Source organism: Rhea pennata, chromosome 1 (genome assembly GCF_028389875.1).
Source record: "Rhea pennata isolate bPtePen1 chromosome 1, bPtePen1.pri, whole genome shotgun sequence".
Taxonomy (NCBI): domain Eukaryota; kingdom Metazoa; phylum Chordata; class Aves; order Rheiformes; family Rheidae; genus Rhea; species Rhea pennata.
This window is the reverse complement of record NC_084663.1, coordinates 89,027,083-89,041,550: the sequence shown is the minus strand read 5'-3', so window position 1 is coordinate 89,041,550 and position 14,468 is coordinate 89,027,083. Positions and strand designations below refer to the sequence as shown.

The window sequence follows — 14,468 nt, the reverse complement described above, 5'->3', positions numbered from 1 at the left end:
TTGTGAACCTTATCCAGACTTCCCTCCACTTACTGTTCACCACTAACCTCCGCTCTGTTCCATCTTCCTGTTCCAGTTCTCAGCTCTCCTTGTTCCCCGCCCACTGAGAAACAAACAAGCATAAAAGGAGAATCAAAAATGCATGCTTGAAGAGCACGACATCCCGACATCCCTCAGTGAAGAGGATGGCAAACAAGCATAACTAGACATTATAGAAGCAAAATAGAACAATATTGAGATTTGTAAGGCTGAGAATTAATTTTCTAAGTAGACAGGCACAGTTTGCCTAACAGCTAGAAAAAGACAGAAGCTGCATTATTTGGGTCATATAAAACTTGACAAAGCAGAAATGTAGATGCCTCCTTGGGCATAGGATACACTGATTTCTCCCATGACTGAGCTAGCTAAGTCACAGTAGTCCACGCAGTGCTCCAACGGTCAGCTCTGCTCAGCTGCTTTCACTTCGTGCCTCAATTGCCAGTAAGGCAAATTGCATCAGCCACCAACCAAGCCTTCCTACACTCAGACCCATATACCTTTCATGTAAAGACAGCTCACAAAACTAGCATTTCTGTCTTCTGAGAAGATAAGATAAACCTGAGGCTAATATTGCAAGGTACTTAAAGACAGGCAGAAGCAAAATCCTCTTGAGATTCAGCCTTAAGGCAAAGCTCTTCAAGATTTTGTTCACATGCTGAGCAGGGTCCTTAAAATTGTTTCATGCCATTGTGCCTATGCTGCAGTTTAAGGTGCACCAGAGACAGTGGGAACACACAAGCTCACCTCCCCCTTGCTGTTTTGAGTGTCAGTAAGCTTATCTGCTACCACTTGAAGACCATTGCAAACTTACGCTCCAGCAGCAGCATCTCACATAGGATTTGCATCATCTCCTTGCCCTCTGGTAGGCCTTATCAGTCCATAGTTTTAAGTCATAGATGCAAGTCTGGTGGGCAGACTATCTATGCCGTCCATCTACACTGCCTGTTGATGTTCCTACTGTCCCTTGCTTTTGCTGTAACCCTGCTGCTGGAAGCCAGGGTCCTCACTAATCTGTCTGCAAAGCTCTGTGAAAAGTTGACTGTCAGGAATTGAAGGCTCTTTCAACCGACACAACTGCTTTCACACTGCATTTGATCGGAGAGCTTTTCTAATAGTCATACGGCCAACGACAAAGCAGGGATGATGTAATTTTTCAACTAGCGCAGCTAGATCCAGGAAAGGGTGCCTGAAAATAACTGAAAGCTAGTTTACACATGTCAGCACAAACACAGCTGCCTTCGTTACTGTGGTTTAATAGTAAAAAAACACAAAATCATTTCTACATCAGTACTCTCGTTCTGATCTCAGTTATTCTGGGATAAATGAAGAACAATGTCTCCTGCAGGTCATTGCTTCCATAAGTTAAAACCAGCATAAAGAAAGGGAGAATCAGGCCCAAGGCATCGACTGGGATGTGTATTATGAATATAGCAAGCATTTATCAGCAGCTCCTACACAACATCAGTTTCTGTTAGTAGTAGTACTCAGGTCTTAGCAACAGCTGGAACTCTTGGGTGTTGGAGGGCAGGCACACTTCCTGGAACAGAGTCAGTATTTCCTGGACTCAGGTCACACACCAGAGAAGTAACTGTTTTCTTCTAAAGTGAACTTCTGCTCTTTGCTACTGAAAGCTGCTTCTTTTGTGTTCACTGAGAAGTAAGACTGGACACAATTTTTTTTTTGCAGAAGGAATGTTTATTTTTCCTTAATTGTTGTGCAGGAGATATTCAAAGAGATAGCCATGGGGAATAGTACTGTAAATACTGTCACCAGAACTGGCAGCAAATCAGCCTAGCTTGTTCTTCTAAATGTCTGGCTTCACATTCCTCTTAAAAAACTACCCATTTTAAAAAGCAAACAAAAATAACTTGTAAGCTTTAGTCTTGCTTTGAAAATTGCCAAGTCTATACTTTGCAGCCTTGGTAGAAGCCACTGACATGCACACCAGAAGCTGTGCAAAGTTAGGGGTGGGGAGAAAAAAAGGCAGTGAAGTACTGGAGAGGCTATAGTTCTTGGTCTTATGCCAGACTACCATAACATGAGTTTCTCTTCTTCTGCTGAAGCCTCAAATTCCATGAATCATGCTGAATTCATCTCTTTAATAACTAATTAACCACTACAGTGTACTCTTTTTGAAGGTTATGGGGTTTTGCTTTGGAAAGAAAGTAGATATCCTCAGGTGTCAATGAATTTTCAAAACCATACTCTATGCAAGACTTTTGCATCCTGTTTTGTATTAAATTGCACAAGATGGATGCAGCAGAACTTCTCAACATGATCCTGATAAACCTGCTGAAGCTGCAATGGAGAAGAATGCTTTGGGCAGAAGCTATATGTGACTTGCAAAAAATGGTTTAGGGTTAAAGGCACATTGTTTTAATGATCAGTTACTGAACTTCAGGATTAATTAAAAGAGTATGTATCTGCATACTGTAAAAAGATACTGCAATGTCTATCCATTTTTACAAGAGTCTTTTAATAAATTATGAGCAAATATTTACAGAGAGCAGCAGGACAGGCCATGGGCATAAGTTACCTACAATCCTTCTCATAATCTTAGTTATGCATTTGTTGGGTTTTACTACCACAAAAAGCACACAGAAGCAGCTTAAATATCCTACAGAGCTATCTAATGTCACATCTTTGTCAAAAACTGAGTAACTTGGTAGGAAAAGCCTTAAAATAAGAATGATGGGAAAGGGAAATCATAGGGATAGTTAGGTTTAGCTCAGTTGGTTAGAGCGTGGTGCTAATAATGCCAAGGTTGTGGGTTCAGTCCCCATACAGGCCACTCGTTTGCGGGTTGGACTAGATGATCTTCCAACCTTACCAATTCTATGATTCTACGGCCCAATTAAGTGAGGTAACAGAGGTCAGGGGTCCAAAGCAAATGGTGCAGGCTGACAGGAACAAAGGAGAACTCAGGTGTGATAAAATAGGGCAAAAGAAGACCCATCGCAAGTGTATGTAAAGAAATACATGTAGTCTAGTAAGCAAGTAGGAAAAATTCCAGCTCTCCATGGGCTCACAGAATTATGACATTATTGGAATAACTGAGACATGATGAGGCAGCTCAAATGACTGCAATGCTGTGATGGATGGGTATAAGCTCTTCAGGAAAGTCAGACAAGGAACACATGGAGAGTGGCTGGCCCTTCTGTAAAAGAGTGGCTTGACTGTATAGAGCTCTCCTATGGAACGGGTGACGGATTGGTTGAAAGCTTCTGGATCAGGATTAGAGAGGCCAGTAAGGGTAACACAGTGGTGGGAGTGTGTTACAGACCACCTGATCAGGGTAAGGAGGTGGATAAAGACTCGTTTAACAACATGAGAAGTCTCTGGATCATCACACCCTGGCACTTAGTGGGGGAATTTTAACTTCACTGACATGCTAGGAAGGCAAGAGGCAGGATGCAAGCAGACAAAATGACTTCTGGAGGGCTTAAGGGACATCTTTTTCATCTAGATACTAGGTGGGCCAAGAAGGGGCTGATGCACAGTGGTATCTGCTGTTAACTATCAAGGAAGAACTGGTTAGGTTGTGGTAATGAACATATGCATTGGCAGTGGTGATCATGAAATAGTGGAGTTCAAGAGGATGGTGAGGTGAGGGGTGTAAGGTAAAGGTAAAGCAGTACAGATCCTACATTTCAGGAAAGCAAATTTCAGCTTACTGAAAATTATTTCAGGAAATTAGTAGATGGGACCTCATGGGAGGCAGCTCTGAAGGGCAAACTTGCTCAAGAGAGCTGGCATGCCTTTAAGGATGATGTCCTCCAAGCATGAGAACAGACCGATCCAATACTCAGGAAAACAAGCAGACGTATCAGGAGATCAGCTTGGCTAAGCAGGGAACTCCCAACAGAGCTCCGGTGTAAAAAGGAGTTTTGTCAGAGGTGGAAGCAAGAACAGGCTATAATGGAGGAATTTAGAAACACTGCCTGCACAGGTAGAGATGGTGCCAGGAAATCCAGGGCTCAATAAAGGCTGAAATTGTCATGGGACAAGGGCAACAAAAGCAGTTTCTGCTGCTACATTAACTGTGAAAGAACAAAGGAGGAAAATACAGACCCTTTCCTGAATGGGGTACGTGATTTAGTGATAATAGACACAGATAAAACAGATAAAAGGCTTAATAACTCAATGCCTTCCTTGCCTCAGTATTTATTTGAAAGGTCTCACAGGCTTCTCTGCTTATTTAAAGGGTTCAGGGAAGACTACTAGCTGTTAGGGATAACTTGAGAAAACTTGATCCATACCAGTTCATGGGACCTGATCAGACGTATCCAAGGATACTGTGAGACCTGGCTGATACCATGGCAAAGGTGCTATCATCTTTGAAAGGTCATGGAGATTTGGAAAGGTCCGTGACAAAATGAAGAAAGTGAAATGTTGTACTCATCTTCAAAAAAAAAAAAAAAAAAAAAAAGGCCAGAAGGTCAACCCAGGAATCTGCAACCTTGCTTTGATTCCTGTGAAAATCATGGAGTAAGTTCTCGTGCACTGTATTTCTGGACTTATGAAGGAGAAGGTGGTTGGAAACAGTCATCATGTATTTACCAAGGCTAAATCATGCCTAATCAACCTGACTGCCTTCTATGATGATGAAATGACTAGATTTCTGGATGAGAGGAGAGCAGATGATGTCTTATAGCTTGACTTTGGCAAAGCCTTTGACACTGTCTCCCACAATATTTTTTAACCAAGTTAGGATGTTATGGTTTGGATGGGTGAACAAATAGGTAGGTAAAGAACTTGTTGGATGACTTGGGTCAGTTGGTAGTTGCTAATGAGTCATGCTCTCCCTGGATGGAGAAGACAAGTGGAGTACAACAGGGGTCTATTCTGGGTCCTGTCCTGTTTAATATCTGCATCAATGACCTGGAGGAGACAAGAGAATACACTCTTGTCAAGTCTGCAGATATTACCAAATTGGGGGGAATAAGTCAGTAAGCTAAAGGGCTGGCATTCAGCGAGACCTAGTCTGGTTAAAATTCATCAAGGACAAATGGGAAGGAGGAACTTCTTGCAATGATACAGGCTGGGGGCAGCACTGCTGAAAAGGTCTGGGAGGTCTTGGTAGGCAACAAGCTGAACATGAACCAGCAGTGGGCCCTGGCAACAAAGGCCAATAGCACCCTGGGTTGTATTAAAAAGAGCTTAGCCAGTAGATTGAGGGAAGTGATTATCCCCCTCTACTCAGCACTTGTTGGACCATATTTAGAATACTGCATCCAGTTTTGGGTCCCTTCAACAAGAAAGGAATTCATAAACTGGCACAAGTTCAGAGGAGAGCTGCCAAGATGGTCAGGTGCTGGAGCATTTGCCCTCTGATGACGCTAAGGGCACTGGGCTTGTTCAAGCCTGGAGAAGAGATGGCTTTGGAGGATGTAACAGCAGCTTCCAGTACCTGTGAGGCAATCATCAAGATGATGGAGCCAGGCTCTTCACTGTGATGCATGGTGTAACGACAAGAGAAAGCAGGCTAAAGTTGAAACAAGAGACATTCACATATAAGAATATAAGGAAAAGCTTTTTCAACATGAGGACAAGCAGTGAAATAGGTTGCTCAGAGAAGCTGTGCAATCTGCATCCTTGGAACTTTTCAAGCCTAGATAAAGTTGAATAACCTGATTTCATTTCAGTGTTGACCCTGCTTTGAACAGGGATTTGGATTACATGACCTCCTGAGGTCCATTCCAACCTGAATTTTCTTATGATTTCTAAACCTGCTACAGGTTCCCTCTCCGCTTCTGGTCTTCTCACTGCCTTATTCATAAATATGAGGCCTTAACATCAAGCCATTCAGGACCAATTCCTTAAATATAATCATAGGTACTAAAAGCAGACCTTACCTGCATCGGAATTGGCTAAGAGATTTGAATAACTGACTAATTGACTAATAATTCACTTGAAGATTTCCAACAGACAAGGTAGCATAGCAGAACTTAGCACCATTCTAAAATCCCTTTCCACTCCTAGCCATTTACAGATTGAATCCCTGAACAATTACTTTGTACTAAGAGTGTGGACATTCCTCACTACTACACAGAGCAGGATTTGATTCCTGCCTTGCAAGCAATTCTCAGTCCAGTAGTGAAGAAAAAGGGGGAGTTCCTGATCTCTGATAAAGGTTCATGATTCTTTACAAATACAACTTCAACGTGAACTGAAATTGTTTTCAGCTTCAGAAACAACCACCATGCAGAAGTCACAAATCATGCACCATATCTTGATGTTCTGAAAACATTAATACATAGTATTCTTTTCTCTTTGCTTCTTTCTGAGCCTTAAATATACACAAGCTCGGCTTTCAACTTTTCTCTCGAGTTGCAAGCAATATAAAAACATATTATTATTCTTTTAAAATGGGTAGGTTGACATTCTCTTAGAATAATGTGAAACAGAAGTGAAGATATAAAAAATAATCCCACCAAAAAACATAAGAGTGCAAAAAAAAGTTCAAGGAAAAAAAACCCAAAATGCTGCTAACAGCAGCAGCTTTTGTTCCAATGCAAAAAAAAACCTGAACTGTAGCTTTATCTCACAAAGTCAACCATCATTAGAAGATCACAATTTGCCAGCCTTCTGCTGACTCCAGGAGATAGCCATCTTGGAGAATATGTGTCTGAAGCATTGAGTTACTGCTGGAGAACTGAAACTAGTACATACAAACGTCCATCCGTCTGGAAATGCTGAAGAATGAACCATCTTTCTTCTCCTGTAAAAAGCATTGATCTGAAGTTGCATAGAAAGCTGATTAGTTTCAGATTTATCATGTGTATGGATATGACTTTGTTAATTTATAAATATCAGTTATAAAAAAAGGTGGCCTTGGCTCTTTTATTTTGTATTAGTAGAGCACTGTTTGTTAAAAACTGATACAAAACAATACGAGTTTTTTCCATGATTCAGCCTGTTTGTCATCACGAAGTTACACCAAAAATGGAGGCTGTCCATTCTGAGAAAAGAAAAACAGGCACGGGAAGCAGCTCAACTGGCCTTCAAAACACTTCTTTACGGATGATGGAAAACCTCCAGGACAAAAGATAGCAGCTCCTTCACCACTGAATTCGACCACTTCTCTTCCATCAGGTCAAAACGCTCTTTGGTCCACAAGGCAATTATCTGTTTATGATTTAAGATCTGAGGTAAAAGAAAATAAAATGCACAGGTAAATTATTATATCTTCTAGCTAGCAAAATTGTACTAATCATACAAAAACACTGCAGGTTTTAAACGTTCATGAAGTATGAACTAAGGCATTACTGTATGATCCAAAACAATCAAGTTACAGCAGCTTAGTGACCTGTGCTAACGACTAACCATTTACCCCAACTGATATACTCAAGGTTAGACATGTGTCTTTGCAACTGAAGCAGGTTAATAACATTCTTCATCAGTTATTGCTGATAAGCAGCTGGTAACCTGAAAGGCTGTTCTGACTCCATGACTTTGGATCACATAACTAGTCTATTAAAGCACCATTTTTCTGCAAAGACTCTGATTTATAATCTTAGTACCACCCTTGCACTACATATCCATGTGATGATGCTGCTGTTCTTTCCACACAGTAATTCTAGGTGTTTCCAGAGTTCTCTCTTTTGAGGACTGCAAATAGAGCTCTTACTTGACAAGCAGAGAAACTGAAGCCAAAGGGGAGTTACAGGCAGGAGGTTCAAGAGTATGTGCCCAACCTAACTCACTGTGCACAACAGGCATCAATGTATAATCAGACTGATTTCCAACAAAGCATACACCAGGTCCACTTAGATCAGTGTTTCTTGCTTCACACACAGCAACAGTGCAAGGAGAACTATCTGGATGTGCAAAGGCACTGGGTCATTCAGCTTTTGCTCCTGGTTCTGATAGCACTGCTCCTCCCTTTCACTAGTCCCTAGCTTAGCACCACTCCCACCTAACACAAGACACCTGGAGATAGTCTAGAAGAGCAGCACATGGTGAGACGTGGCAATCTTCTCTATAGCCAACAATAAGAAGAAAGAAGTCCCTGGTCTGGTTCTCACAGGGCTCTTCCATGGGTCTAGAGAATTTTAACAATTTCTATCCCTAAATCCCAAGCAGATTTACTGCTTTACCCACGACTGACTTATGCCAGCTTAATCATGAATCTAAAGAAAAATGACAGAGCAGCCAGCCTAGGGGGCTAGTATTTGCTGTGAGGTGTGAGAGCCTGAATATAAAACAAGTGTTCCTTTCTCATTTTATAGCTCTGGTGATAAGCATCAGGCTCCGCACTCCCTACAGAACATGTGAAATGAGTCACACAGCTTGCAAACAGCACCAAAGAAAGCACAGCTACTTCTGACATGTTTCTCTATGCAGCAATGATGCATAACATAATAACATAACTATTTCAAATGCCAAACCCTTAAGTATGACTTAGCAGCATAGTGTAGCCAAATAAGTAATCTGTGCAGACTGGCAACTCATGTAGCCCAGCTCCAATACACTGACTTAATTTACTTGGTCTTCAGTATTAGTCATTGGCAACTGACAGGATCTGACTCAGTTATTCAAAGATACCGCAGCTTCCTCCTCAGCTATTCAGCCCCATTTCAAATCCTAAAATTGGCAGCATCTTCTGCATCACACAGCCAGGTTTCTTATCCTTATTCCCAACTCATTCTCATCTTTGCACCCATCTTTGTTTCCATATTCTGAGAGTTTTTGCTTTTGACATTGTCTTCAGTAAACATCTGAACAGCATTACTTGGTCATTCAGCAGAGTCAAACCTGACTGAACAGAAAACTCTGCATCCCCAAGGTGCCCCAGCATATTCCTATAGGTTTTGAGAATCTTTAAAAAGATTATCCACATCAAAAAAGCAGAAACCAGTACAAAACTCTCATAGCTGCACCACTTAACTAAGGGCTATGACAGGCAAGACAGTGAGTCCTTCTATGGGACATTGAGAGGTTACCATGCCTGCCTTCTTCATACAAGTTACCTCCCCTCTGACAGAATCAGAGGACAACAAAGCATTGCTGTCCTGCAGCCTGCCTCAGTCTGCAGTCTGGAATCTCACATAAAATGTACTTTGGAGAGCTATGGAGGTACAGCCACCCAGTATGGAAATAGCAGTGCCACTGCAAAGGTGCTTATAACCACAGAGTTCATTCTTTAGTGAAAAAAAAGAATACTCCAAATTGGTGAGATGACACATTTTATTTGCAACAGTTTAACTCTAAATAGAGTACAGGCTGTAACTGATAAACACTTGGTAAATACCTTGGATAATAAATGCATCACATTAAACTGATAAAAATGGTACAGAAACTATGGCTGAATAAACATTTTGTTTCATGTCATAACTGATACAAACAGAAAAGTGCCAGTTTTAGGTAGAATAAAACCCATTTTACCTATTGTTTTGAGGAAATGAAATTTATTTCAAGCCAACCTGCAAACTTAAATTTCTTTGAAAACATGCTTTAGTCCACACTGGCTTATAGTGCACATTTCATGCAGGCTTTTTTATTTTTTATTTTAACATTTAAGTCAAATCTAAAATTTCAAGACAAAAAACCTGGTGTCTCAGCTAATAAATTTAGAAACAAACCTTTCAGTCAGCAAATATCAAAACATTGTTCTCCTACCTATTCCCTCCTTCCCCCACCCAGCCTGCTTAATATAGTTGACCTAATTTCACAGCCCTCCAAAACCTTTCTCCTCACAGACATCTTATTTGTCAAATACTTTTTAACTAGCTCTATGTAGACCAGTCAGCGCTGTCAAAGTTCTAAGCTCCGGGAGACTACTTCACACTCTTTACTATCAGGCCCATTCTCAGTTAAATTATGGCTATTCTACAGAATGCTAGAAGTACAGTAAAGCTTTACACTGTGAAAATTGTAGCCTACAAGGAGCAATTTTCACCCATCCACAGAGAAGGCAAAGTTCCCTAAAATGTGCCTGAACTGCAGCAAATCACAGTAAATGTGGTCTTATCTCTCAGACCCAGATAAGCTGATTGCCCTGATTAGATGGATTCAAGGTTCAGCAATGGCCCTCACTATTGTCTTAATCTGTGTAAGCTCCACAAATAGACCAGCAATGAGAAAGTTTTACTACATATTTACTAACAGGTTTACTTCTGAAAATCTTACAAAACTGCAATGAAAATTTTTCTAGGCAGGCCATGAAATTCAGCTATATCCTGTGGGAGTCAAGACATTCGTAATTATTACTGGCAGCTAGTTACAGTTCTCCACACAGCTATTTCTTCACTTGCTAGGTTGAGGAAATAATTTTTATTATCCTCGCCTGGCTGTCACAAAGACCAAGACTTTGAGACATAGCACTATGCTACTGCTTCTTCTGCTGTTTTGCCTGGAACCTTCCTGTTTCACAGCCAGTCATTCTGCATTTTTCACAGGTAAAAATTCAGCAGGACTTTCTGCAATACTATAAGGTGTTTTAAAAGCCAATCTTATGGTGTATTAGTGCTCTTTTAATAAGCCAGATCTTTTCACATTCTTTGCCAAATACAGCTACATCAGCAGAGCTTTTAACTGTAAAATTAAGCTAAATGGTTTCAGTTCCAAACCTATGACTTTTAATACTTCTTGGGAATCATAGCATGAAAAAAATTAGGAACAGAGTGTAACAGATTAGTTTTCCACAGGTTTTCTCTACTCTAGAAAAATTCTACGGAAATAGTATTTTAGTCTGGAGAGATGACAGACTAGTTTAAGGCCTTACCTATACTTAAAGAATAATTTTTTGCTTCTTCAACTGGAAGACACTATAATCAATTCTAGGCAACCACCTTCTTATACCTCCATATTTATACTGTATACACAGACTACATTCACGCTGTTTGTTACACTCAAACAACTGCACAGCAGCCCTTATATCCTTCTCCTATCGGATTTGGGACTAGACTAAACTGAATTTTGATATTCTCCATGCTGATATACTCCAAGAAGCAGTTACATGACCTCATAAGACATTCTGGTCTGCATATATACACCAGAGAAAACAGACAGATCCTGAAAATTATTTTACCCTCTCTATGAACGGAGGCCTGTTATACCCCCAAAGTAAATGATACAAAACAGATCATCAAATAAAAATTTTCACTAAGTTAAGCAACACGAAAACATTATTAAGAAACAGATTGCACCTTGCAGTCTGAATTTCACTAATATCCATTCAGAAAAAGAATAAATCAGTATTCTTGCATACAGAGTAATAACCAGTCTTCTTATTCCATATGTGGGTTCTTAGGCTCACTGCTCTATAATCTAAAAGAACATTCAAATCGCATCCATCTAGGGTCAAAAGCAACAAACCTCAAGAAAAACACATACTAAGTCTGCATTCCTTGTGACTAAGCAAAGGCAATAGCACACCTAAGCAATGAAAAAAACACTCAGCATTATACGATCTTGCCTTACTTGGGTACCATGTTCTGAAACAATGATGATAACAGAAAAGAACTGTTGTTTAGATGTCTATTGGCAAAACATATTCATATTGTTTTGCTAAAATTTAAGCCATTAAAGCCTGTAATCAGTAGTCAGGGCATAAAAAGAAGCATTTAAAATTTCTATTAAAAATGAGTAGGAATGTACAGAACCTGGTAGTGAAGAAAGCTCAAGTAAAAATAAACGAAGTTTCCAAATTGGTTTTTAACAATAAATCAAGAATATAGAGAGGGCAGAAAAACAGCAAGCAAAAGATACCTTTCAAAAACACAACACACTGTCCACAGGACAGAAATTTCCCCAACACACTTTAGCTGAGATTGGAAGATGAAAAGTACCACGAATTTAAAAAGCCGGGATCACTCTCTATCTTCTCCAGCAAACAAACTACACAGCTCAACACAGCCACAAAACCCACAGCCCGTCTGACAAGCACGCGACTCTTCTCTACCCCGCTTCTCCACAGCGGCAAGAAGGGGCAGGTGACACGCACGGTCCCAAACAGCATACGCCAGCACTGCTGCCCCACGCCCCTGCACTAGGCTGCACAGTCTCCCCTGACAAGCAGGCCATCATCCCCACATACCTTCTTCACTGCGGCTGGGAGAGCCGCCCAGATGCTGCCCCCTGTCGTCTTCTGCAATCTGGGAGGCACCTGCAAGGAAGACAGGCAATGCTCAGGCAATCCTGGACCTCGCACCGCTGCCCACCGCTGCCCACTGAGAGCAGCCCTCGCCAGGGAACACGGTGAGACACTGTGGAAGAGGCAAGCAGCAAAGAAAGCCAGCCCTTTTCCCCCAACCCTTTGCCCTTCACCCAGACACGCCTGCTACGGCTGCAGGCGCCTTTGCGCGCTCCTCCGACGCGAGTCAAGAGCAATCACACTGACAGCTGGGCCATCAGCTCAGCATCGTCAACAGCCCCCCAACACATGCCCATCGCACAACGCCTCCCCGCTCTCCTCCGCACTGCACTCCGCGCTGGCCTCTCGCGCCCTTCCACACCCTGCCAAGCCCAAGCCCAGAAGGCCCTCAGCATACGCAGCATTGCCCACAACCTTCCAACAAGGAGCCCTACGCAAAAGCCAACGCCCAAAGACCCTCCCACACAACGGACACTTACCGCTCCCATTCACGCCACGCTCGGCTGCCTGCGTGGCACTCGGGCCGCTCTCCCACGCGCTACGGACATCTGCAGACAGAAGAGAGGACCACTACAGTCCCCAGTGGTGCGTACCACTGTCCACCTTCAAGGGATTGCCCTCTCTGTAAAGTGAACTAACTGCTACGGTGCATCAGGAAGCCAACACCAGCAACGACGTACAGGGAGCCAGCACCCCCCGCCACCTCCAAGCCATCACCCTCACTCGCTCTGCCCCCACGTGCCACAACCCCACATGGACAGCTCCAGCTGTTGAGGAAGCCCACTAGGACCACCGCTCAGACGGAAAGCCACACACGCACAGACTGCCCTCTCCCACCAGACACACAAAGGGCGGCTTGTCTCCACTTCGGCAAGCACCAGCCACCACAAGCACCCACGGGAGCTGGCAAAGCTTCCTCTTGCTCACGCGTGCTCTTGCTTCCCTGCAACTGCCACAGAAGCGCCTATGTCTGCACTAGTGCTTGTGGGCCAGCACTGACAAACCGACGGCAGACCACAAGTGCTCTCTGCCCTCTCAAGGAGTCCCCCCATCTCCTGGCCCACGCGCGTGCACCTGGGGCCCACAGAGCCCCTGCAGAGACCTCCCCATGGCAACACAAAGCAAACGCCAGCACTCCAGCAAGCACCGTGCTAACCCAGAAGCAACGCCCACTTCTATGTTGCAGGTAACACCCTTGCGATCTCGGACGGCGCCTGTCATCCTTCCACATCAATATCTTCTCCTGCCCTCCCACACCACAGCACGACCAACAACCACAAGGGCTCTCACGGCTTTGGAAACCTTCCCTCGCTCTCAGCCAGGCTCTCCAGGTCACACATTTTCACAGGTGGGAAAGAAACAGCACAGGGAGCAACTCGAGGTCTGAAGCGCTGCCTCCATCGCCCCCGTTGTTAAAGATTAGCCAACAGGTCTATCTGCCTTGAGAGCACCAAGGCGACCTGGGGCTTCCTCTTCAGAAAGGCTCCTTTGCCCCGTGTGGCTGCGACACGGGCACCCAGAAATATCGCACCGTCCCCCAACGCCCTGCCTCGCTCCCCACAGCCCTGCAACACCTCAGCACCACACACCTGCCCTCCCAGAAATTCTTCCACAAGCCCACCGCAACACTGCCACGGTTCCTCCAGCAAACAAAACACGCAGCTCAGCACAGCCACAAAACCCACAGCCCGTCTGACAAGCACGCGACTCTTCTCTACCCCGCTTCTCCACAGCGGCAAGAAGGGGCAGGTGACACGCACGGTCCCAAACAGCATACGCCAGCACTGCTGCCCCACGCCCCTGCACTAGGCTGCACAGTCTCCCCTGACAAGCAGGCCATCATCCCCACATACCTTCTTCACTGCGGCTGGGAGAGCCGCCCAGATGCTGCCCCCTGTCGTCTTCTGCAATCTGGGAGGCACCTGCAAGGAAGACAGGCAATGCTCAGGCAATCCTGGACCTCACACCGCTGCCCACCGCTGCCCACTGAGAGCAGCCCTCGCCAGGGAACATGGCGAGACACTGTGGAAGAGGCAAGCAGCAAAGAAAGCCAGCCCTTTTCCCCCAACCCTTTGCCCTTCACCCAGACACGCCTGCTACGGCTGCAGGCGCCTTTGCGCGCTCCTCCGACGCGAGTCAAGAGCAATCACACTGACAGCTGGGCCATCAGCTCAGCATCGTCAACAGCCCCCCAACACATGCCCATCGCACAACGCCTCCCCGCTCTCCTCCGCACTGCACTCCGCGCTGGCCTCTCGCGCCCTTCCACACCCTGCCAAGCCCAAGCCCAGAAGGCCCTCAGCATACGCAGCATTGCCCACAACCTTCCAAC

The 14,468-nt window shown here is 44.0% G+C and overlaps 1 protein-coding gene across 2 annotated transcripts in view; it reads right to left on the bottom strand.

Annotated features, from left to right (window-relative positions):
* Nucleotides 1-1,439: 1,439 nt before the first annotated feature.
* Nucleotides 1,440-14,468, bottom strand: part of CD58 (CD58 molecule) — a 29,324-nt gene continuing 16,295 nt past the window's right edge. For both annotated transcript variants that reach the window (XM_062595174.1, XM_062595181.1), the window contains 4 exons: nt 13,990-14,058; nt 12,616-12,684; nt 12,080-12,148; nt 1,440-7,185 (listed from right to left, as the gene is read on the bottom strand). In XM_062595174.1, the coding sequence (XP_062451158.1) occupies nt 7,172-7,185; nt 12,080-12,148; nt 12,616-12,684; nt 13,990-14,058 (221 nt within the window). In that variant the 3' untranslated portion in view covers nt 1,440-7,171. The remainder of the gene's footprint in view (nt 7,186-12,079; nt 12,149-12,615; nt 12,685-13,989; nt 14,059-14,468) is intronic.